The sequence below is a fragment of the Polistes fuscatus genome, unplaced genomic scaffold (assembly GCF_010416935.1).
Source record: "Polistes fuscatus isolate 324 unplaced genomic scaffold, CU_Pfus_HIC Scaffold5, whole genome shotgun sequence".
In the NCBI taxonomy this organism is placed as follows: domain Eukaryota; kingdom Metazoa; phylum Arthropoda; class Insecta; order Hymenoptera; family Vespidae; genus Polistes; species Polistes fuscatus.
The window spans coordinates 3,145,950-3,171,796 of NW_025113129.1; the positions used below are offsets into that span (position 1 = coordinate 3,145,950).

Consider the following 25,847-nt stretch of genomic DNA (forward strand, 5'->3'; position numbering starts at 1 on the left):
CGATGAAATCTTTATTAATTCTAATTATTATCTAAGATATAAATATATTACAATTAATTATTATTATTATTATTATTGTATCAAGAAAATTACTTAATTCCAGGTAATTGAAATAATGTTATTAAAAAAAGTAATTACTTTTTATTATATAACACCCACATATACATTGAACATGAATCATATATGTTAATCGGTATATATTTCTTTAAAAAAAATAAAAGAAAAATAATAATAATAATAATAATAAGAAAGGTTTAATATTTAACGCGATACGTGAAGCACGTGTTATTCGAATCAGTGTTAATAAAAGAGACGCGGAATTGTCATTAAAAGCGCATGTGTGGAATGCGTACACGCGGAACGTATATATTCTTCTTCAGAAGAAATAGTAATAGAAGAGGGAGAGAGTTAGGGGGAACTTAGAGAATTAGAAAGAGAGAGAGAGAGAGATCAAAGGGATAGGATAGTTAGAGAAGGAACGAAAACGATTGGAGAGGAAGAAGAAGAAGAAGAAGAAGAAGAAGAAGAAGAAGAAGAAGAAGAAGAAGAGGTGGGATGGTTGAGCTAAAGAAATATTGTCTCGTTCTTCTTTCCAGAAGAGAGGGTCTCGTACCATCAACCAGAGAGAAAGTTTCAACATTTCTAGTTTCATTTAATAGGTTCATTTGAATAGAATACCAAAAATATAAAATTATTTATAATAAATAAAATAAAGGATAATTAATTTGTTTTTTTGTATGATAGTGTTTCAATAAGGAAAACCATGGTTTCATGAAGAAAAGGTTTAGCATGCATAAAGTAGATCGCATCAAACAATTATGGAGAACCCTAGGATCTTTTTGTGCTATCATCCACCCTTACGTCGTCCTTGTTTTTCTTCCATTCGCATTACCTGGAATTACGATGGCTGATTTTAATCTACTTGATATAGGTATTTATATATTGTTTAAATATTTTTAATAAAATAAGATTATTCTTGCATGTATCATTTTGAAATATGATTTTTTTTTATTATTAATATATCGTTCTTTAATTCAAATTGTTTTCTTTTAATTTCTTTTTTTTTTTCTTGAAGCAAAAGTTCATGCGTTTATTGTATCATAAATTGTCTAATAAATTGCATAATTAATTCATTTTTGTTCAATTTACTTTGGTAATATTAATAAAAATTGCACGAATTTTTGATACACTCTAATACGTTCCTATAATAATAATAATAATAATAATAAAGAAACAATTAAGGATCCATTCGAAGTTATTGCACGTTTTATTTGATTGAATTACCGATCAATGTTTTACTTCCACGTGAAAAGATAAAAAAAAAAAAAACAAGCGATTTCTCTTTCAGTCAACGACAGAATTAGTTCACTCGTTTATTGCAATAAAGTGAATTATGTTTTACGGGTTCATGGGTTACTAGGTTTCTAGTTATTCATCTCATCGTTACACTTTGCATTCCTCGAAAGAGACACGCTTCTTATTAGAGATGCACGTATATGCATGCATGCATGCATGCAATTTAATTGTCCATTTGTTAAACGTGTCTCTCGGGGTAGACCATTTTTTTTATTTTTGATTTAAATTATTTTTGATATCGTAGAAAGTGGTGTCGTAGATCTTATGGAAAGTACTGGGATGTATCAAGAACCCAATGGTGTAACTGTTACAAATAATCGATGTAATCGAAATGATACTGTTGCATATAACATCGCAGAATATTCTTTATTAACTATAAACACCAATGCTGTCTTTCCTAACGGATTGAATAATAATTTTTCTATTATCGTTGTTGCCAAAACCAAAATTGGTAAGTAGGGTCAATTAAATGATATAAATGAACAAATGAAAATAAAATTATTTTCATTATATTGTTTAATTTTAAACGAATTTAATGAGATTTGATTAAATTGATAATTGATTGAATTAATTTGATTTGAATAAAAAATTGTATATATATATAGATTATCCCATGGCAACATTGTTTTCAATTTACGACGATGGTGGTCAGGAACAAATGATTTTATCAATGGGCAAAGACGTAACATTTTTTTACGATAGTTCTGACAACGTTAACGAAGCCATAGCAGAATCAATATCTTTCGGTAGAGATATTTCCGATGGTAAATGGCATCGTTTGAGCATAAGCGTTAAGGGAAATGCAATAACACTTTTGTTAGATTGCAAAATGGAAATAACGAAAGAATTGAAAAGAAATTTATCGGATAGCATTAACGTAAATGGCATCGTCATAATTGGCCAACAACTTATGGAAGAGAAAATATTTTTGGTCGGTGATATATTTCAATTTTATATCTCGATTAAAATAATATCAAATATAGAAAAACAAAGAAACAAAAAGAAAAAGAAGTTATTATTATTATTTTGTACATCAGGGAGGATTGGAACTTTTGAAAATTGCACCAACACCGGATGCAGCTTACGAACTTTGTACGATATTTGCACCAGATTGCAAGGAAAAAGATGAACCTAAATCAATGAATATATCTGCCTACGATAGGCATATTAATTACGAAGATTTTGAAGATATGGAAGATAACGAGAAAGATAATTACAACGAAGATGATTTGAAAGCATTCCCATTACGATACGTTCCTACGAATTACACGTTTATTTTGAGACCAACTATGGAAACCTACGAACAATCTCTTACAGTAAGTCTTCAATTATTCTTCATTGTTTTGTTCAATTAATTATATATATATATATATCAAATCTAAAAATTCATTTATATAGCAAACGTACGATACAAACGAGGTGTCTACGACGGAGAGTTACACGAAAGAAACTTTTACAACGGAAGAAAATATTTATCCGACGATCGGATCGTTCAATGTACCATCAAGTTCGAATACAAACGAGGATTCTTATTACAAATATTACAATCTTCGTGGATCCCCAGGACCTAGGGGTTACCCGGGTCCACCAGGAATGGTTGGACCACCTGGGAAAAAAGGTGAACCTGGGAAAGATGGATTGTCAGGTCTACAGGGTGTACCTGGTCCACCTGGTCACGTGTTTATGATACCATCGATAGGAATAAGCCAACAAGGAAATGAAAAAGGTCCTGATTCTCAAACAGAAGTTTTGAAACAAGTGTTATCGCAATACATGGTAGCAATGAGAGGTAGCGAGGGTCCAATGGGATTGACTGGTATCCCTGGTTCGGATGGGCCTCCGGGACCTCAAGGACAGAAGGGAGAACCAGGTGACGTAGGTGAACCTGGACCTAGAGGAGAGAGAGGAATACCTGGGAATACTGGTAGGGAAGGTAGAAGAGGAAGACCTGGAAGAGATGGAGAACGTGGTCCGACTGGACCACCTGGTATAAAGGGTGAACAAGGTCCACCTGGGTTACCAGGTTTGCCAGGAGATAAAGGTGAGAGAGGACCTCCAGGAGCTGTTGGTGAACCAGGGTTACCTGGTCACGAAGGAATGCAAGGTGACGATGGACCTCCTGGTCTGCCAGGATTACCTGGCGAATTGGTACGGAAATTTTATCGAATATTTGTATATTGGGATAAATTGTTAAGAATAGTTAGGAAAATGTTCGATCGTAGGGACCGAGAGGTTTTATCGGGCCACGTGGTTTCCCGGGAATGCCAGGTAATCCTGGCATACCTGGAGGCGAAGGTTCTCCAGGTGCAAAAGGAAATACTGGATCATCGGGTCCTCCTGGATCACTTGGTCCACCTGGACCAGTGGGACCTGTTGGTCCACCCGGTCCTCAAGGACCTTTGGGACCAACTGGATTGGCTGTAAGTGGGATATTCATTGTAATTCATATTTTTAATAAATTAATGTTATATTTATATGAGTTTTGGTAAAAGGGACCACAAGGAAAACCTGGCATACCAGGTCTTCCCGGTGCAGATGGTCATCCAGGAAGTCCAGGTAATCCTGGAGTTCCTGGTTTGAAAGGTGAACAAGGTTTAATGGGTCCACAAGGATCTATAGGGTTTCCTGGCGTACGTGGTCCGAAAGGTGACGATGGTAAACGAGGATTACCAGGTGATCGAGGTGAAAAAGGTGATAGAGGGATCGAAGGAGAAAAAGGAGATCCGGGTATGAAAGGAGAAAGAGGCCAACTAGGGCCACAAGGATCTCCCGGAGTCGAAGGTACGGAAGGACCAAAAGGATTTGAAGGAGTTCGTGGTGAACAGGGTCCGATTGGATTGCCTGGAGAAAAAGGTAGAATAGGTGTACCTGGTTTCGCTGGATATCCGGGAAATCCTGGTGAGAAGGGTGATAAAGGTCAGATTGGAAGACAAGGGTCAAGTGGGGAAAAGGGGGAAAGGGTAAAGTTGTTCTTTATTTTGTTATAAAATAGTTGTAATAATAAATTATAATTCTTTCTTTTTTTTTTTATATATATAGGGAAATAATGGTTTACAAGGTGATCGTGGCGAGTTAGGTCCCAGAGTAAGTAATAAAAATAAATTGAAATAGATTTTTAAATAGAAAATTTAAACAAAATATAAATATTTGCAAATTTTAATTATATCTAATGAAAGGGTTTCAGAGGTGTTCGGGGTAGAAGAGGTTCCGAAGGATTACCAGGTCCAAAAGGTGATACCGGTCAACCAGGACCACCAGGATCACCGGGAGAACCTGGATCACCAGGAATAGAAGGTCCACGTGGATTTGTAGGATCACCGGGACAACTCGGACTCGATGGAAAGGATGGTATTCCCGGGCTTCCAGGAGAACGTGGGCCAATTGGTGAATCTGGCCCCCCAGGGCCAGTTGGATCGCCTGGGGTGATTGGTCCACAAGGTTCACCTGGAGAACCTGGTCAGCCGGGTGAGCCTGGTATTCCTGGTAGTCCTGGTGTGCCAGGAGAAATGGGTTCATCGGGCGAGCAAGGTAAAGAAGGTCCACCTGGTCCTCAAGGATTACCTGGAAAAGAAGGGCCACCTGGTCCTACAGGATTGCCCGGATTTCCTGGTGAAAGAGGATTGGCTGGATTGCCGGTTGGTTTGTTTATTTAATTAAATTTAGTACGTTCAAAAATATATGTTTAATCTATGCTGCTAATTTGTAGGGTACACCTGGGTTGAAAGGAGAAATGGGACCTATTGGTTTCCCGGGACCATCGGGAGACAAAGGAGCTCAAGGAGAACCTGGAAAAGATGGAGCTATAGGTCCGGAAGGTAGACAAGGCCCGAAAGGACCGCTTGGTCCACCTGGCTTGAAAGGCGAAAGGGTATAAAATGATTATAATAATAAGTATTTAATTTGATTCACAATAAAAGATATATTTATTTTCATTTAGGGTGAAGCTGGTTTACCAGGGCCGATTGGTAGAGATGGTTTACCAGGACAACGAGGATTACCAGGTCCTCCTGGTCCAGTCGGTGTTCCAGGAGAAGATGGTGATAAAGGAGATATTGGGCCACCCGGTGAAAAAGGTTTTAAAGGTTCTCAAGGTTCAACTGTAAGTATATTTATATATACTACAAATACTAAATCTTTTATAATTTGAAGAAATGTAAAAAAAATGTACATAAACCAATTAGGGGCCAGTAGGGCCACCGGGACTTCAAGGGCCACGGGGAGAGCCAGGTCTAGTAGGAGTAACAGGTGAAAAAGGACCACCTGGTGAAATAGGTAGACAGGGAATGAAAGGTGAAGATGGTCCAATTGGTGTACCTGGTCCTGCGGGACCTGTAGGACCACAAGGTCTTCCTGGCCCACCAGGATCGAAAGGAGAGATTGGAGATACGGGTCAAATAGGACCTGCTGGTCCAGCAGGCAGTCCAGGAGAGCCAGGTGACAAAGGGCCGAGAGGTGCAGACGGTTTACAAGGTTTGCAAGGTCTCGAAGGTCGCCAAGGAGAGAAAGGAGATAGCGGTTTACCTGGACTTCCAGGAGTAGCTGGTGCTGATGGAAATACGGTAAATATTATTTCATAATTGGATTAAAAAAAGACAATTTATTTATTTCTATTTAATAGTAGTCATTTTGGAAGAATTATTTGGAATAAATAATTTAGGGAGAACAAGGTCTTCCGGGACAAAAAGGAGAAGAAGGTAAAGCAGGTCCACCAGGTCCTCCTGGTAATCGTGGCCCCGTTGGTCCAGAGGGACCGAAAGGAAACGTTGGTTCTCCTGGTTTTCCTGGGCCTCCAGGCGAGCCAGGGTTATTAGGTCCCAAAGGAGAACCCGGTAAAGATGGGGACGATGGTGGACCGGGAGAACCTGGACCTCCTGGCGAAGTTGGGCCAACTGGAAAAGAAGGTTTAACCGGTACACAAGGAAGACCGGTCAGTTCTAGTAAACTCACGATAATTTTTTATTCGATGAGCAACATGTTTTCCATAAAATATATGATACACATTTCGATATAGGGTCCAGAAGGACCAGCAGGAATACAAGGTAATACAGGTTTGCCAGGAGATAAAGGTGAAGTTGGACCACCGGGTATACCGGGATCTCAAGGTCGACCAGGTGCAGAAGGCCAGCCAGGTCCTCCAGGATTACCCGGTGTAAGAGGATTGGCAGGTTCAGCGGGAGAAACTGGACAACCAGGAATTCCAGGAGCTGTTGGGTTACCTGGGAAAGTTGGTTCTGAAGGACCAAGGGGTCCTAAAGGTGATAGAGGTCGGAGAGGTATTAAGGGACATCGAGGTGATATTGGTCCGATTGGAATGAAAGGTGATCAGGGAGAAAAGGGTGAAAAAGGAACACGTGGTAGTACCGGACCAGAAGGTCCCAAAGGAAATACAGGGCCAATCGGTTTAATTGGTTTGAAAGGCAACGATGGACCACCAGGTTTACCTGGTTTGGAAGGGCCACCAGGACCCAAAGGTCACACTGGTAACGATGGATCAAAAGGTGATATAGGACCACCAGGTCCACCAGGTCCACCTGGTCCTCCAGCGGAACAACCAATGATTCCACCTGAATTATTATTCACTCAGTCGCACTTGTATAAAAGGAAACGTGAAATTTCGGAAGACACGTAAGGGGATTACTTATTAAAAGAATAATTAAACAAAATAATATGCAATTTTTATTGTTTTAATTTTTTTTCGTTGTCAAAATAATTTCAGAAAAGATGATAACGAGAAGAAGGAGAATGATTTAAACAAAGAGGAAATAGAAAACGACGATGGCAACGAATTAGGATCGAAATTTTTAGACGTTTATACTTCTATCTACAGTATGCGACAAGAATTGGATCGAATAAGAAAACCAACTGGTACTAGAGAAAATCCTGTTAGAACTTGTAAAGATTTGTTTTACGGTCATCCACATTTCAATGATGGTTCGTATTACAGATTATTTTTTCTTTTTTATCTTTCTATAGAAAAATATTAGAAATTATTAATCAATAAATGTGAATCATAATTACAGGTTGGTACTGGATTGATCCTAATTTAGGTATGCCCGACGATGCCGTTTACGTTTATTGCAATATGACAAATATGGGGGAGACTTGCGTATTTCCGGATACTCACAGCAGTCAAATGCCAAATATTCCATGGAGAAAGGATGATGAAAAAGGCAATTGGTATTCCAATTTACGTGGTGGATTTCGAGTGAGTTTTTAATATTTATGAAGATAACCAAGACAAAAAAAAATCGATCAAACTCATCGATCAAACGCTAATAATTTATGTCATTTTTAGATCACTTACGAGACTATTGGTGATATTCAATTAAATTTTTTACGTTTGCTCAGTCAGGAGGGTTATCAAAATTTTACATACACCTGTATGAACAGTATAGGTTGGTATAATGCACCTAACAATAGTTATGATTCGTCGATACGTTTGCTAGGTATAAACGATGTTGAATTTTCTTATAATAATAACAAACCAATTGTCCTTACTGATGGTTGTAAATCCCGTAAGAGTAAAAGTGAAACGGTATTTTACGTTAAAACGGATAAACTCGATAAATTACCGATTATAGATTTTCATCCTTTCGATTATGGTTTACCTCATCAGGCTTTTGGTTTTAACGTTGGTCCACTTTGTTTGAAATAACATCATGGGATTTAGTATTAACAGAATTATAATATAATAGGAATGTTTTTTATATATATATAATTCTTGTATACGTCATTTATGAAAGGTTTTTGATATTTTATTAATTATTTATCACTCCTATTAGACAAATGATTCCATTTATCAAACTTACGACACATAAACTTTTTTTTTTAACGTCAAGTACTATGCATTTATTATACAATGATTTTTGTTTAAATAATACTGCCAAATAATATTTTAAGTATACTTACAGATATAATAAGTCTGACTTTAAATATATATTTTTATTGAAAACGTTTATCAATTAATTATTATTTTATTAGCTTCTGATTTCCTCTTATTATAGACTACGTTGATCAAAGTTGAAACAACGCGTTTAAAAATGATTCCGGTTGTATAACGATCAATACAATTTTTTTCTCTTCACCAATTTTATTATTAGAAGTATCGTAGAAATTTATAGTAATTATATTTGTTTAAAAAAAATATATATACTTGTGCATATTATATATAATAAAAATATCCGGAAATGAAGATTAAATTTGCACAAGTAACCACAACGGTTCCGTGGTGTAGCGGTTATCACGTCTGCTTTACACGCAGAAGGTCGCCAGTTCGATCCCGGCCGGAACCAAAGTTTCTTTTTTTTTTTTTTTTTCATTCCTTTCATTATTTTTTTTTTTTCATACAATTAACAACCAAATAACGTTGGATCAAAATTTAATTTTAATTCGTTATAAAGAAAAAAAAATGTGTTATCGTTACGTAATAATTAATTTCTTTGTTTTATAATTGGATAGTATAATATATTTTTGTTAATTGGAATAAAAAAATTCGAGTATGATAAACGAATTTCTATGAGGAATTATATACGTACATATCGAATAAAGTTAAAGCATGAATAAGAAGAAGAATAAGAAGAAGAAGAGTATGGAAAGATTCGGAAGATAAAGGGGATCGAAGGAAGAATGTGCGAGGAAAACGGAAGCGAGATATGCGTGGGCGCGAATCGTGAGAAACGACAGGTGACATCTTGTCGTGGCGGTCGGTGGTTCACACTTTCAAGCTCGTTCTTTCTTGATGACAAGAAAACCAAAGTGACAATGCAGGGCCGCCGTTGCCTTTATAACAGGATTCTTTCTCTATCCCATCTAAAATCCCTCTTGGGGTTTTTTGCTTCTTCTCACCAAAATTTTTACTATATTTCCTTTCTTTTCTTTATTTTTTTCTTCTTTCGTTCGTTCAATATTTGTAATATGGAATTGAAAAAAAAAGTATAAATAATATTTCGTGTTAATATACACAAAACAAAACATAATAAAAATAATCAAATCAAGCTGAACTGAATGATTTCGTGTTAAAAAAAAAAAAATTATAAACAAAATGATAAAGAACACGAAAGAAATAAAAAATACGAGATAGGACAGATCTCGAAGAGTAAAAATCGCGTTACGTTTGAAAATCTAAGGACGTCCCTGGTCTCTCGAGATGTTCTCGTAAGATGTGAGAGATGGGAGGGGGGTGGGTTGAGGGATAAAAGGTTTCCTTGTTTAACAAAATATCGTCTCCGAGCCATTAGCCCGACTGTTACCACTTCACCGCGATTTTCTGCTCCCGTCTCGTCGAGGAGGTACTTGAGAATCTTGGGGGATTCCTACTTCGACCTATCAAGTACAGGCCCATATTCTTTACCTATACTACTTGCACGAAGAAAATCGAGGGTAAGAGTCTGTGCAATCAACACCCAATTTGCTATACTTTCCCATACTTTCCCATATTTTCAATATCGCCAATTCTGATCTCTTCAATTATTTATAAAATTAATATTTATATTATGAACAAATAATTCCTACAAAAATCTAAGGAAAGAAATAGTTGAATAAAAAAAAGTATTATTAATAAATCAATTAACGAATGGAACCTATGTAAGATATATGCATAAATGTTTTAACTATTATTTATATTAAAAACTTATATTGAAATTTATTTTATCTCACATTTGTTTTGTGTAATATAAATAATTTTGATACACACGTGTGTGAGTAATCGTCAAATGTATTATTCCAATTGTTTTAGATAGTTAGTCAATTGCCATAATTATTGATACATTTATTGCTAGTTTAAATTATATTAAACAAAAACTTATATTGAAATTTATTTTATCTCACATTTGTTTTGTGTAATATAAATAATTTTGATACACATGTGTGTGAGTAATCGTAAAATCTATTATTCCAATTATTTTAGATAGTTAGTAAATTGTTATAATTATCGATACATTTATTGCTAGTATTAGAATAGATTTGAATTTTATTATATATTTTTTTTCAATAAAAAAAGATAACAAATTTCTGTAAAACAGTGATCAGCGAAAATGAGGTCGTAAGTTAGTGAATGTGCGCACACGCATTACAGAGATGGCAATTATTGATTTCTATGGAATAATAAATAAAATATTCAAATAAATATCGCATTACTGTGTAACATTGTGTCCCATGTATCGTGTGAAACGTCCAGATGTTATCTATTATCCTTTTACCATACTAACTTTTTTCTTTTTCTTCTTTAAAAAACGAAAGTGAAATTCGTTTCACTTGTCGATGAAAACTTTCCTTGGCTTGTTAACATTTTACTAAAGAAAGATAATGAAATTTCTGATATGTGTTGCATACAAAAACCTTCTTCATTTTAATACTTGCAATCGTAAATAATTATGAATTAAAAGTATTTTATCGTTTAGATACGTTTAAATATATTTTAAATTCAATTCTGTCAACGCTAACTACTCCTACTTAAATATTTTCAATAACATATTTTTTATCTTGTTATATTTTACATTACAAAAAAAGAATCAAAATTACGTAGACAAAGATTGGCTCAGTACAATATTTTGATTGTTGGTAATAATAAAATTTATTTGAGAATTAGAAACGATCAAAATATGAATTTATGATTAACAATATTATTCAAATTGGAATTAAAAAGAAAATATTATTTAAAACACACATCGAACTCGACCCTTGGACAAGAGAACAATTCGTAAGAAAAATTATTTAAAAATAAAAAAAGAAAAGAAAAACCAGTGAAACAATTGAAATTAGTTTTTGAACGGAGGATAAACGAAGTTTTGGAAGAACAGTTGAAAAGTTGAACAAGCGAACGGCGTAAATACGAATTGACTTCGATGATATATTTCGCGGCGCAACTTGGTCGAGTTGGTTGTGCGACAACCCACCCCTCGGGGGGTGTCGGTGCTCGAAGGGTGAGTGCTCGTAAGCTCCGCCTGTCGACCAATCGGGGTTCGAAGGTTCGTTTAGGTGCCCAAGAAAGGGAGCCCTTTGGACTGGGCGTGTTCGAGGTGCTGCTGGTGGCGGCTCCGCGAACGATCAAACCTTCCAAGAACATTTTTCTTCCTTCTCTCTCTCTCTCTCTCTTTTGGTCTTTCTGTTTTATTTTTTGGTCCACACCCCTGGGGTGTCCTCTCAGAACACGGTGACTTACGGTGACTGTGGTGAACTCCTACGATTACGAAGTTTCTAAATCAAACGTAACGTGGATCGTACTTCGATGAAACTTCGTTCGCGTTTGAGGAATATTTTTTGTTGTTTTCAAACCTCGTCCCGAGGGAAATTTGCAATAATAATTTAAATTAATCGATGATCCATCGGGTTAATCGGAAAACATTAGTGGATACGTTACGGTTATTTATTTATTTTCTTTTTATTTTTTATATTAAATTGTATATCAAAAAACGTGACAATTTTTGTCAGGTTTGGATTGACTTGTCGTGATCGAATTAAAAAATTGGTGTGAGATCAAATAATATTGTTATAAATAATTTGTGAATAAAGTTAAAAGGGACGATTTTGTTAAGTGGAACGAGACTCCAACCCCCACCCCCACAACTCCTTTCAACGCTGGAAACTTGCTTGGATCTTCGAATGAAATAAAGATGGTCGATGATTCGTGATCCAATTTAATCTCCATCTTTGAAAGAACACGTTAATCTCGTCGGAATTATACGAAGACTGTAAAAGGATACTGATTCTTGAATTTGATTCTCATTGCAAGAAGATTCGTCAACAATTTGGATTGTGTAATTCGTTCGAAGTAAGTTTCACGTAAAACAAAAATATTATTTATTACTAATTTATCGGAATCTAATATTTATTAGAAATTTACGAAGGAATTCGAATTAATTCAACGAAATATTAACAAAAAGAAAAAAAATAAAGAAAAGAACAATACACGCAGATTATAAATAATTTATAATTAATATTTAATATACAATAATATATAATAATATAATATATATAAATAAATATATATAATAATATAATTAATATAAAAACAATTATTGTCGTTTATTCTCGCGTGTAAGAAAAATTAAAAAAAAAAACAAAAACATAATTACGAATCTTCCTAATCAGAGTAAATCGTATTTCAAACGGTATAGTAATTTAGATTTTTTTTTTCCCGAACACACAACGCATAATTCATTTTTCTAATATTTTTAAGATTACATATAAGAGAGAAGAATCTGATGAATCAAATGATTTCTAAAATTTGAAATTGAAATTTGAAATTTTCTGGTTGATTAATCCTAATCTGATATAGATTATAGTATTAGAATTATTTTTAATATAAATACAATACGATGATACGCGTGATTACGCGTGACATGTGTCGCAGTCACGTCGTTTAGTTTCCCCGTGAGTAAACCCACCTGTAAAGGTTCTTTTCCGGCCTGGAGGCGTGTAATCGTCGACCTACGGGTTTACCTGGCCGGCTACGGCCATGTAATGCCCATCATTATGTCACCGTTCGCACATATGCCAAAAAAAAAAAATAGAAAAAAGAAATAACGAAAGTAAGTAAGCAAGAAAGAAAGAAAGAAAGAAAGGAAAAGGTGTACGCACATGTTGGTTTGCTATAATCGCAAGTTTTCATACTAAAAGTATCATTTACACGTACGTTGGTTCTTTGACACCATGGTGACTTCTTTATTATTTTTTTTTTTTTACTTGTGACAATTACATATGAGTGCATTCAAGTATCGTTTTTTTTGTTCCAAAATACGTAATATTGGTACCTTATGGTTTTTAACATTAACGCAATGATAATAATGTTCGATAATGTTGAACACGTGGAAGAAAAAGATTACAAGATTCAAGATTACATTAAAGTGTGAAAATGAAATGGGGAAACGAATCGAAAATGTTTGATAGAATAATTTAGAATATCGCATAGAATAAAAAAAAATGTTTTCATCGTACCCCATAGTGTTCGTTCGGCACGACGAAATCGACTTTGTCGATCGAGTCACGCAATCACTGTCAACCGTGCGAAGTATGCACGTGTTAACCAATCGGAAAACCAGTCGTGTGTCGAGTACGTAAGAGCTATTAAATCGTACGGCGAAGAATCAAAACGTTCTATGGTGTTCGGGTTAATTTGATCGGTAGAAAAGATACTTAATTGGGGAAGAAATGACGCACGTGTCTCCAGGTTCAACTTAACAGTTCATAAATCAACGTAAATAAGTAATCCAATTATAAATAGATTTAAACACAGTTTACCTTATTTCCACAAATTTACAAAAGAAACTAAATTAATTGGAGAATAAACAATAAATATATTAATAATTATATATTAATAATTTGTAATATTTCTAATTGATTTTAAATGTAATATCATTCGAAATTATAAATATTATTCTTAAATGTTCCCATGATTTGTTGATATTCAATAATTGAAATAAACGTATCAACGTTTAAATTAATGTTAATAAAACTCCTACGTCTATGTGAATTTTCGTTTAATGTTAATCGCGCATTAAAAACAACGATTGATATTTTTGCTTAAAAATTTTCTACAGCAAATTTTCGTTCGCGTTTGAATTTGAATTAATATCCAGGCAAAAAAAATACATTTAAATCGATCGTACGTGAGAGTCAATTAATTGCAGTCGATTATTTCGCCTAACAAAAGTCACGTCAGGGGTTTCTTACGTGCTTGTTCGTTAACGATGCAACTGTGGGTGCACCTTCGAAGCTTATTAAAAATTCATCGACAACTACCTAAGTGTACAGGGGGGGCCTGAACTACGAAAAAACTCGTGCAAGCAATAAGCCAACACGGTTTAAATCAAACCCCTTTCTACGATGATCGATTATCTACGAGAGATACATCCACGCGAACGATTTATTCTTCTTATTATAATAAAACTTCAATGAAATACCGTGTGCAATGCATTTCGAGGAGGGGTTAGAAAAGAAAAATCCAGGTGAAAATTAGTCAGCACAATTACACGCTTCCCCCCCATTCGTTCGTTTAGTTTCTAATCATTTTTTTTGTTTCCTTCTAAAATTACCCACTCGTATTTTATCCGTCAATTTTTGATCGACAATTTGAAAATAATTGAAATAAATGATAATTTTATCTCTGTTGTGCAAAGTGTTACAAATATTTTCTTTAATAACAATTTCAATTGGATGAAAAGATCCTACGATTTCGATGATGACGAGATGAAAAAAAAAACAAAAGAGAAGAAGAAAAAGAAAGGGTTGTTTATTGTTAAGGTACGATATCAATGGTTCAAGTTCCTTTGTCTCTCTGTAGCATGCTATCGATCAGCATTTTTTATGCGAAAGGATGCACGTGACGTGACGGGGAAAAAAAAAAAGGAAAAAAGAAAAGAGAAAAGACATTTGCATGCCGTACTGCGACGACGTGTTTTCTATATGGTGTGTGTGTGTGTGTAAGAGAGAGTGAGATAGATAGATGGGAGTAGTGAAGCAAGGAAGTTTAGGTTTTTTAAGCATTTAAGCGTATCCTTTCGCATTTTGCACATCCTAAGTGTCGATCGAACTAACCGAGGAAGGAAAAGTCATCGAAAAAACATTAGCATGATCGTCAAAATGTTGCCGTTATGGTTGCCACAAGTGTGACAGACTTCACGAGTGTATAATGTGATCGATGACGCGAATATATTTTCTCTCAATTTTCATTTATTTTTTAATGAAAAATATCATTTGTGTTCTCCGTAACGTTTTTTCACAGTTACGATAGTATTTCGTCCAAAAAAAAAAAGAAAGAAAAAAGAAAGGGGGATAGATAATAGTGGGGAGGGGTTGGGGGAGGTTGGAAAGAGAAAAATCTGACTCCTAACAGTATGTTGTTTGCGTGAAACAACCTCGTCGTGGCTCGTGCCGACTGACTCCTGTGCGACGCGACATATGTTACGTGCGTGCACGTAACACAGGACACGCATACGTGCAAACAGGGTTAAATAATCCGCCCCCAAACCACCCCCTCCTAACATTCTCCTCGTATAATTACACAGTTGTAAGGTACACTATACAGATATATATATAACATTTTCGAAAGACCGAAACTCTCCAAAGGGATATCGAACTTAATAAATAAAAAGAACAAAAAAATTAACAACGAGAGAATAATATACTCCAATAATATTTATAATAATATATATTATATAACAAATATATATATAAAATAAAAATTAATTTTATATAATATATTATATAATAAAAATAATTTATATCTCGATAAAGTGACTGTTCACTGTTCACTTTTTTGTTTTTTAATAAAAGTTTAAGGATAATCCTACGAATAAATATCTGTGAACATTTTTAAGGGAAAGAAGCAAAATTTGGGTTTATCGTTAACATTGTACGTTTCATTGACGTATATATTTATCATTATTTTAAAAAAAAATATATATATATAAATACTATTATTATATATTAAATATTAAATACTATATTAAATACTATTAAATATATATTAAATACTATTATTATATATTTTATATAATAAATACTTGTAACTCCTATACTCTTCATACATAAAATACAATACGTAAACCCCATATAATAATTATTACTATAATTAAAAAAAAATATCTAAATAGATAACTGATAGTCTTAGATCGTGGTAGATGATCTCATGGATCATAAAAAAAAAAGATAGTTAAAATAATTGGAATTATGATAAGTTTAACTGAGGTTCTGGTTAAAGACTAGCCCTAAGGGTTTTCTTCAGAGTGAAAGAGGAGGACATTCCTATCATCCAACGGGACTTTCTTTCTCTCTCTCTCTCTTTCTCATCGTGGTTTACCGCCATCGAGGCTGAGGACGAGGTTGCTCCACGTCACCGTTGCATTATTGAGCCTGAGAATCCTACAGATGGTCTAACCTTCCATTAGTGCGAGAAGGATCGCGATACAATAGCCCCCAAGGCTCTTTCGATAGGAAACTCGAATAGGTAGGGAAGACTGAAGAAAATGAGGGAGGGAGGAATAAGAGGAGGAATAGCAGGAGGAATAGCAGGAGGAGGAGGTGGAAGGAATCAACCCTGGCTTTCGAGAGGGTTGAAAAAGTCAAAGGGATACCCTCCGCGAGTCCTGGAAACTTCTCGACTTTATGACCTTCCCTTGAAGACACTAGATCCTAGGTTTTATTATTTCAACAGTTCTAATTTCTTTTATTTTTTATTTTCGTATCAAATTAAAATGCTACACTAAATTTGCAAGTGTCGCGAATTTATTATTCGTTTTATTATTTTGGGTTTATTATTTCATGTTTTATTATTTCAACAAAGTTCTAATTTCTTTTATTTTATTTTCGTATCAAATTAAAATGCTACACTAAATTTGCAAGTGTCTCCAATGTATATTATTCGTTTTATCTCCTATATGAATATTTGTATTATTATTCTATGGGAAATTTTGTTGGACAATCTGATACGTGTATTTTCAAATTTATTTATTTATTGGATCAGTAAATTAAATTCAATTTGACAGGATTCGTCAATGTAAAGGAATGACACGTTGGTCAGTTATTATTCATGAAAATATTTTGTAATCGTGTGTAATATGTATCTCTTATATAAATATTTTTATTATTATTCTATGGGAAATTTTGTTGGACAATCTGATACTGATTTATGCTAACTTGAATTGCAACAAATGAATGATGACAATTAACTAGAATTTTTATTAGTTTAGGAAAAACATTTTGATTATATGAACGTACCTGATTGATAATACTCTTACATACACTTTTCATATTTAAAATAAATTCAGTAATAATAATAATTAATTAATTAATAACGAGTAAACGATATAAAAAGAATTTTTATTATTTTAGGAAAAACATTTTGATTATGTGAACGTATCTGATTGATAATTTTCTTAATACATTTTTTATATTTAAAATAAATCCAGTAATAATAATAATAATTAATTAATAACGAGTAAACGATATAAAAAGAATTTTTATTATTTCAGGAAAAACATTTTGATTATGTGAACGTACCTGATTGATAATTCTCTTAATACATTTTTATATTTAAAATAAATCCAGTAATAATAATAATTAATTAATAACGAGTAAACGATATAAAAAGAATTTTATTATTTTAGGAAAAACATTTTAATTATCGGAACGTACCTGATTGTTATAATACCTATATACACTTTTTATATTTAAAATAAATTCAGTAATAATAATAATTAATTAATAACGAGTAAACGATATAAAAAGAATTTTATTATTTTAGGAAAAACATTTTAATTATCGGAACGTACCTGATTGTTATAATACCTATATACACTTTTTATATTTAAAATAAATCCAGTAATAATAATAATAATAATAATAATTAATTAATAACGAGTAAACGATATAAAAATAGTTGTATTATACAATAATCTATATACTATCACATGATTCGATCGAAACTAACACACAATATGACTATATCTAGAAAGTATTATATAATTTATATTAGGCGAGTTTCGATCCCGTCAAATCGTATTTTCGAGCTTCGACAACTACGACAATGAGCTTTAAGGCAGGAAGTCGTAAGCTTCGACGAATCGAACTTCGCATTATTCGTTTATACAACGTTTAACTGTTCCCTGTGTTTCTCATTACCTCGTACAATATGCAAAAGACATATGCGTTGGTTTACTATACTTGAACTATAGATACACATACATTTACATCTACATCTACATCTAAATCTCTTACACTATTATCCAAAAGTTTCACGATCTGATTCTATCCTTGATATATTAACAAATATTAACAAATTTAATTGTTTCTTTTTTTGTACAAAATTATCAATCATTTTATTCATATTCATAATGATTTATCTTATTAAGATTCAAATATTCAATTTAATTATTTTACATTGGCAAAATTAACCGATCAAAAATATCATTTGCTTTAATTGTATAAAGTTATGGGAAATATGTCATATATATTTTTTATATTATTTTTATATTATTTATTTTATGTCATATATATTTTTATATTATATTATTTTATTATTATTTTATTATTTTATTTATTATGTCATATATTATTTTATATTATTTATTTTTTATTTTATATATTATTTTATATTATTTTTATATTTATTTTATATTATTTTTTTATTATTTTAATTTAAGAAAAATATGAACCACGATAAATTGACAAGCTGAAAATTTCGTTTTAATATAATATCCCATTTGTACAAAAATTCTATTCAATCATTCGAAGGTTTTGAACGATAGTGTACATCTATCATCTGTCTCTGTCTGACTTTTCTAATAGAAGTAAAGTAGTTAGGATACACACGATAAGCGAGAAATAATCGAACTGACTATTAGACACTAGTAGTGTCACTGAAAATGACGAATAATGAGTAGTAATGATAGCCGTAAAAAAAAAGAAAAGAAAAATGATAATAGAAACCCCAAGATGGGTTCTCTTTTTTTCAATTACACGAATATATAGCAAAGCTATCTCTTATGAAAATCAACTCATCAAATAGAAAAATATATGTACTCGATCCTAGTGTCAATCTTTATGTCACACATTCTATCTAACGATTACCTAATCTGTCACGTTTCTTTTGTAAATAGAAGTATAAATGATATGACATATATATATACGTGAATTAGAAACTAATATAAGTTTTCTAGATTAATAATTATTAACAAAACACATTACAAATTTGTATACAATAATATTATATCAATTTAAATTTTTATTTTTCGTTGCAGATCAAAATTTTGTTAATTAATTAATTCATTCATTAATTAATACGATTAGAAAATGGATCTAGATTAACAATTATTGACAAAACATATTAGAAATTTGTATACAATTATATTGTTTTTCGTTGCAGATCAAAATCTTGTTAATTAATTAATTAATTAATTAATTAATTAATACGATAAGAAAATGGAAGAAAACAGTCGTACAGAAACATTGTGCAAAGTTTGCGGTGACAAAGCATCCGGCAAACATTATGGTGTTCCAAGTTGCGACGGTTGCCGTGGTTTTTTTAAACGATCGATCCGCAGGTACGCAAGGTAATTACATTTTTCTCATTATTATTTAAAATATAAATTATTTTTTATCAAACAACAAAGATAAATATCAAAACGTGATTTGAGTATCTTTTAACTTAACACACATGTTAATGGTGTTTTTTAACTTTGAAATCAAATGAAAATATCATTCGTTATATGAAAACATTTTGTTGAATTAATGATTTTCTTTTTGTTGAATTACAGAAATTTAGATTACGTTTGCAAAGAGAATGGTCGTTGCATCGTGGACGTTTCGAGACGTAATCAATGCCAAGCCTGTCGTTTTACAAAATGTCTTCAGGTCAACATGAAACGAGATGGTACGCTTCGTATCGATGGTGATTAATTTTACCAATTAGTTAATTAAACCTTTTTTTCTTCTTTTTTTTTTTTTCATTTTCTATATCCAATTTCTCCTATCTCATCAACATTAAACGATCAAACGAGACTCAATTCATAAATATTTAATATTGCTACTGAAAATTCTGCTAAACGTTTTTTGTTTATGGAAAGTAGAAAAATTGCATTGAAAGTTTAAAGAAAAAAAAAAGACAAAAAATTTTATCGACATATTTGAATTCGTAGTATTCAAGGAAGTTCTGTGATTGTCAGATCGATGGTATCGGGGTAGAAATATTCGAGTAAACACCATCGAGAGTGCGTTCTGCTAGAGGTTTAGTAAATACATCAAAATATACAGGGTGTGTCCCTGTAACTATTGGGTACAACCTAGTAGGATATTAAATAATATTTTTGTTCTAATACAAATTAAATCAAAGAAAATAAATCCATATATATATATATATTGTTTAAATATAAAAATGATACATCAAAATATACAGGGTGTGTCCCTGTAACTATTGGGTACAACCTAGTAGGATATTAAATAATATTTTTGTTCTAATACAAATTAAATCATAGAAAATAAATCCATATATATATATATTGTTTAAATATAAAAATGATACATCAAAATATACAGGGTGTGTCCCTGTAACTATTGGGTACAACCTAGTAGGATATTAAATAATATTTTTGTTTTAATACAAATTAAATCAAAGAAAATAAATCCATATATATATTGTTTAAATATAAAAATGATACATCAAAATATACAGGGTGTGTCCCTGTAACTATTGGGTACAACCTAGTAGGATAATAAATAATATTTTTGTTCTAATGCAAATTAAATCAAAGAAAATAAATCCATATATATATTGTTTAAATATAAAAATGATACATCAAAATATACAGGGTGTGTCCCTGTAACTATTGGGTACAACCTAGTAGGATATTAAATAATATTTTTGTTCTAATACAAATTAAATCATAGAAAATAAATCCATATATATATTGTTTAAATATAAAAATGATACATCAAAATATACAGGGTGTGTCCCTGTAACTATTGGGTACAACCTAGTAGGATATTAAATAATTTTTATTCTAATGTAAATTAAATAAAAGAAAATAAATCCATATATATATTGTTTAAATATAAAAATGATCCATCAAAATATATAGGGTGTGTCCCTGTAACTATTGGGTACAACCTAGTAGGATATTAAATAATATTTTTATTCTAATACAAATTAAATCATAGAAAATAAATCCATATATATATTGTTTAAATATAAAAATGATACATCAAATATACAGGGTGTGTCCCTGTAACTATTGGGTACAACCTAGAAGGATAATAAATAATATTTTTATTCTAATGCAAATTAAATCAAAGAAAATAAATCCATATATATATTGTTTAAATATAAAAATGATACATCAAAATATACAGGGTGTGTCCCTGTAACTATTGGGTACAACCTAGTAGGATATTAAATAATATTTTTGTTCTAATACAAATTAAATCATAGAAAATAAATCCATATATATATATATTGTTTAAATATAAAAATGATACATCAAAATATACAGGGTGTGTCCCTGTAACTATTGGGTACAACCTAGTTGGATATTATTATTATTAATTTATTATTAATATATTTAATAATATTATTATTAATAATATTTTAGTTCTAATACAAATTAAATCATAGAAAATAAATCCATATATATTGTTTAAATATAAAAATGATTATGAACATCAAATATTCCAACGAAACAAACTCTGACGCAACGATCCATGAGAAACCCAAAAAAGAAATCAACGAGAAGAGAGAAAATATGGCGGGTGGGTATAAAGGGGTTCGAAGAATAGTTTGTGTGCGATAGCAAACCCATATGAAATTCTATATCGATGCTCTTCGGTTAGAAATTCGATGTGAAAGGAGAGTAAGAATCGACATGGTCGTAGGAACGTACGGTGTCAGAAGCAGCCCGGAGTTCTCAGCTTTTGTAAACACTTCTATCCGCAGGGTTTTCCTTGCCTAGAACGATAATCCAAACACTTGATTGCTCAGAGATATCAATTAGCGAGGGTGCTAGTGTTGAAATAGTATAGAAACGCCATTATGACCAATACCAACCAACCAACCAACCAACGTTTATTGATAGAGAATTTCTTGCAGATAAAAAAAAGAAGAAGAAGAAGAAGTAAAAAAGAAAAAAAAATATAAATCGAAGAAGAAAACATACGGTGATATAAAAGAACAACTTGACACGAGACAGGGGAATATGATAAATTCAAATATTTTTATTTATTTATTTATTTAATAATATTTTATTGACCCTAGAGCCTAGGCTCCCTAAAGGCCATTAATTACAGTGTAGTACAATGTAATGTATAGATAAAACAAAACTGAAATTCAAATTATGTAATTATTATTAAACTTATCATTATATTAATAGTAACGCACAGTAAGTAGATAAAAGTAAAAAGAAAATAGTAAATAATAAATAAAAGTATAATGGTTCTATAACAGTAGTATATATGTTTACATAATGAATAAAATATTCTAATCACACTTTTCTGAGAAATTTCGTTTTGATTACGCGATTGGACAAAAGATTTAAACATGATCCGATATATTCCAAATTTTTAATGTGCATTTATTCTCGGATTAATTACAGATTTGTTTTATTAAGTATAATTTTAGAATAAATTTGATACACGTCGTTTATCATACTTCATTATTCGTAATTAAATTATATTATAATATGTTATACTCTTCAAAATATAATAAAATTTATACCAGAGGGACCCATGTGGTTTGAATCGAATTTAATTGAAAATTGTCTCGTTGATTTCAGCGGTCCAACATGAAAGGGCACCGAGAAGTACTTCGACTTTGGTGGCTGCTGCAAGAAGAACTCCAGCTGGTCTTTATCCAGGTTTACCTCACGTTTATCACACGACGAACAATCTGTATCATCCACTTCTTTATCCGTCATTGTTTCCTTTCAAACCTACAATGCCCGCTTTTGCACCAACCGTTGGTAAGCAATAATAATTAAAAAAGAAAAAGAAAAAATAAAATGTTAACAATATTTATTGCATTGCATCGTTCGAATCTTTCAATTTCAGCACACTTTTTACCAAGAACGTCAACGGAATCATTATCGGTTAACACAGCTAAGGAAGATGAAGTTACCAGCTCCGAAGAAGCTGCAAACGTTGAAACGAGGATCGAACAAAAAGGTAACATTTAAATAATCGAAATGTCAGCTTAATAAATATGAACGTTGTTATAAGGTTTTATTATTTTGATTCGTAGAACTTGTTGGTACTCGTTTGGTTCCACAAATCATCAGTCCAGTTTCCACGGAATATACGATGTCAAGTTTCTCACTTTTGCCAACGGAAAATGTTTACGAATTTGCAGCTAAATTGTTATTCTTCGCTGTCAGATGGGCTAGAAGCATACACTCGTTTTTACAAGTACGACGATCTACGAATAATTTCTCAATTAATTTGACTGTTTTTTTGATAATATTTATATATATATTTTTAGTTACCTTATCATGATCAAACGATACTGTTGGAAGAATCCTGGAGCGAGTTGTTCGTACTTACAGCAGCCCAATGGAATTTCCCCGTTGAGGAAAGTAATTTGGTACCTGCCGATTTGTCTACGGAAAGACGTGAAATATTGGTGGACGAAGCTAGAAGACTCAGGGAATTATTAGCAAAATGTTCTTTGCTCAGAGTGGATCATTCGGAATACGCTTGCTTGAAAGCAATCGTTTTATTCAAGGGTGGTACGTTTAAACAATCAAACATTTAAGTGTTTGACAGTAAATATAGAAAAATGATTGAACACGTGCATATATATTTATTATAATATTTTGTATAAAATAAACGAAACGATCATTGTTTCATTTGTTTAACAGAATCAAGAGGTCTTTGCGAATCTGGCCGAGTATCAGCACTCCAAGAACAAACTGTAGCAGTTTTGTGCGAACGCGATGCACGAAGGGTTGGTCGTTTATTGTTACTTTTACCACCTGCAAGAGCATTGTGTCGATCTACCTTGCACGAGCTTCTTTTCAAGCCCACCGTTGGTGACGTCAGTGTTGAAAGATTACTCGGAGATATGGTCGGTGCTTTAAGGCCTACTTAACTATTGTTAAATAATATTTTCAATGGGGTTTTTCATTCAACAACTCGTCGAAATTTCTTCAGACTTGTATGTTATTTCAAATGAACGAAAATATCTCTGATTTCAAGAGAACTTCCTTATTACGCGAAAAGAGTAGTTTAATTATCGATGAAGTTAAACCAATAAGAAAATAATATTAAATAATATTAAATTAATAATAAATTCTAGTCAATCCTTATATATAAAAATGATAACGTTAATGTATACGACATGTATATAATAGATGTATTAGGAAAATTTAGAAATAAATTGTACGGTATCTCTGTAGAAAACAAGAACAAATTAATCCAAAGAGATTCGTCGTAGATTTGAAACATTTATTCGATAGAAAAAAAAATAAAAAGCAGTACTTTACTATCTAAATGTTTTAAAATTATCAGCCGTATATAAAGAAAGTTCGTATGTTTTACGTAAAGATTCCTTAATGATTAAATTATAATTATTCTTAAAAATATATTGTACATATATATATATATACTTAATTTTTATTATTTCACTTAAATATGAATGATTATGAAGACGATTATTTAATTCAAACAGTGAATAAGTAAGAAACTCGAGTGAGCCACTATAGTGGCTCATCGACCTGGAAAAAATAATCGCAAAAGCCACTTTAGTGGCAGGCCGGCTAAGGGCGATATCGGTAATTGCAGTGCGCTACCTTTATCTTTTTGACCGTCGGTAACTGCCACTGTCGGTAAATGCCACTGTCGGTAAATGCCACTGTCGGTAAATGCCACTGTCGTAACTAGTAGATTCCTATTTTTAAACATCGACCGTTTTTAATGAGAGTTTGTACTTTAATAATATTGACCGTCAGAAACCTAAATACAAAATTTAACCGACGTAGAGTAAAAAAATTTTAATTACCGACAGTGGTAGTTACCGACAGTGGCATTTACCGACAGTGGTAGTTACCGACGGTCGAAAAGGTAAAGGTAGCGCACTGCAATTACCGATATCGCCCTTAGCGGGCCTGCCACTATAGTGGCTTTTTCGATTATTTTTTCCAGGTCGATGGCCACTATAGTGGCTCACTCGAGTTGCTTACTTATTCACTGTTTGAATTAAATATTCGTCTTCATAGTCATTTATATTTAAGTGAAATGTTAAAGTTTAAGTATGTAAAATATATTTTTAAGAAAAATTATAGTTTAATCATTAAGGAATCTTTACGTAAAACAAACGAACTTTTTTTTATACGACTGATAATTTCAAAACGAATGTTGCAAACTTTATTGCTTTGCTTAGAAATGAGAAAAAACGTTTTCGATTTTGCAATTATTAATAACTAATTAAATAATAAATTAATAAAGCGAGCAATTATGGATTTCGATTAAGCAATTAATGAGTAATTAAGAACACTTATTCATTTTGTTCTGCTATTGCAGTTCTATGCCAACTTCTATGTGCAACAATTTTAAACTTGTATTCTTATTTTCAGTGCGAGATATTTATTATAATATATCAACTTATGGGAAGGGAACTTTTTGTGTATCGACTACGGGATATATTATATTATATAGATCGGTCGGTATTCTAATTATTATTGAATAAATGCACCACCCTTTTTGTTTTTTTTTTTTTTTTTATTAACTAGAATAATTTATTTGTTTTTTTTTTCCCTTTTTTTTTCCTTTTTTTTCTTTTTCTTTCTTCATAGTAGAAAATGGAGAATGTATCTTAAAACTCATGGACTGCATTGTACTCATATATATACAATTACATACAATCCTCAATAGAACGTTATACATAAAATTTATTATATAAATTAATTATTTCCTTTTTGATATTCTTTAGTTCCCGGTTATGATAAATATGCATTGTTGTTGTTGTTGTTGTTGTTGTTATTATTGTTGTTTATTGTTTTTAAAACAAGAACGAA

At 32.0% G+C, this 25,847-nt stretch overlaps 2 protein-coding genes and 1 non-coding gene across 3 annotated transcripts; all 3 read left to right on the forward strand.

Moving 5' to 3' along the window:
- The first annotated feature begins 545 nt into the window (after positions 1-545).
- On the forward strand, positions 546-8,204 carry LOC122522033 (collagen alpha-1(V) chain-like). The gene is made up of 18 exons (XM_043642820.1): positions 546-659; positions 745-931; positions 1,601-1,807; positions 1,962-2,287; positions 2,394-2,672; positions 2,755-3,504; positions 3,579-3,776; positions 3,849-4,316; positions 4,396-4,440; positions 4,533-4,991; positions 5,063-5,224; positions 5,294-5,455; positions 5,538-5,915; positions 6,014-6,283; positions 6,368-6,981; positions 7,073-7,287; positions 7,377-7,561; positions 7,652-8,204. Exons 2-18 carry the CDS (start codon positions 772-774, stop codon positions 8,009-8,011), a joined length of 5,238 nt encoding a protein of 1,745 aa, XP_043498755.1. The 5' UTR covers positions 546-659; positions 745-771; the 3' UTR covers positions 8,012-8,204.
- Positions 7,671-24,237, forward strand: LOC122522032 (protein dissatisfaction-like). The gene is made up of 8 exons (XM_043642819.1): positions 7,671-7,751; positions 19,217-19,403; positions 19,608-19,741; positions 22,614-22,799; positions 22,888-23,001; positions 23,078-23,241; positions 23,315-23,561; positions 23,694-24,237. Exons 2-8 carry the CDS (start codon positions 19,273-19,275, stop codon positions 23,921-23,923), a joined length of 1,206 nt encoding a protein of 401 aa, XP_043498754.1. The 5' UTR covers positions 7,671-7,751; positions 19,217-19,272; the 3' UTR covers positions 23,924-24,237.
- Positions 8,576-8,648, forward strand: Trnav-uac. Its single transcript has one exon. It is a non-coding gene; the product is annotated as a tRNA-Val (tRNA).
- Positions 24,238-25,847: the final 1,610 nt, after the last annotated feature.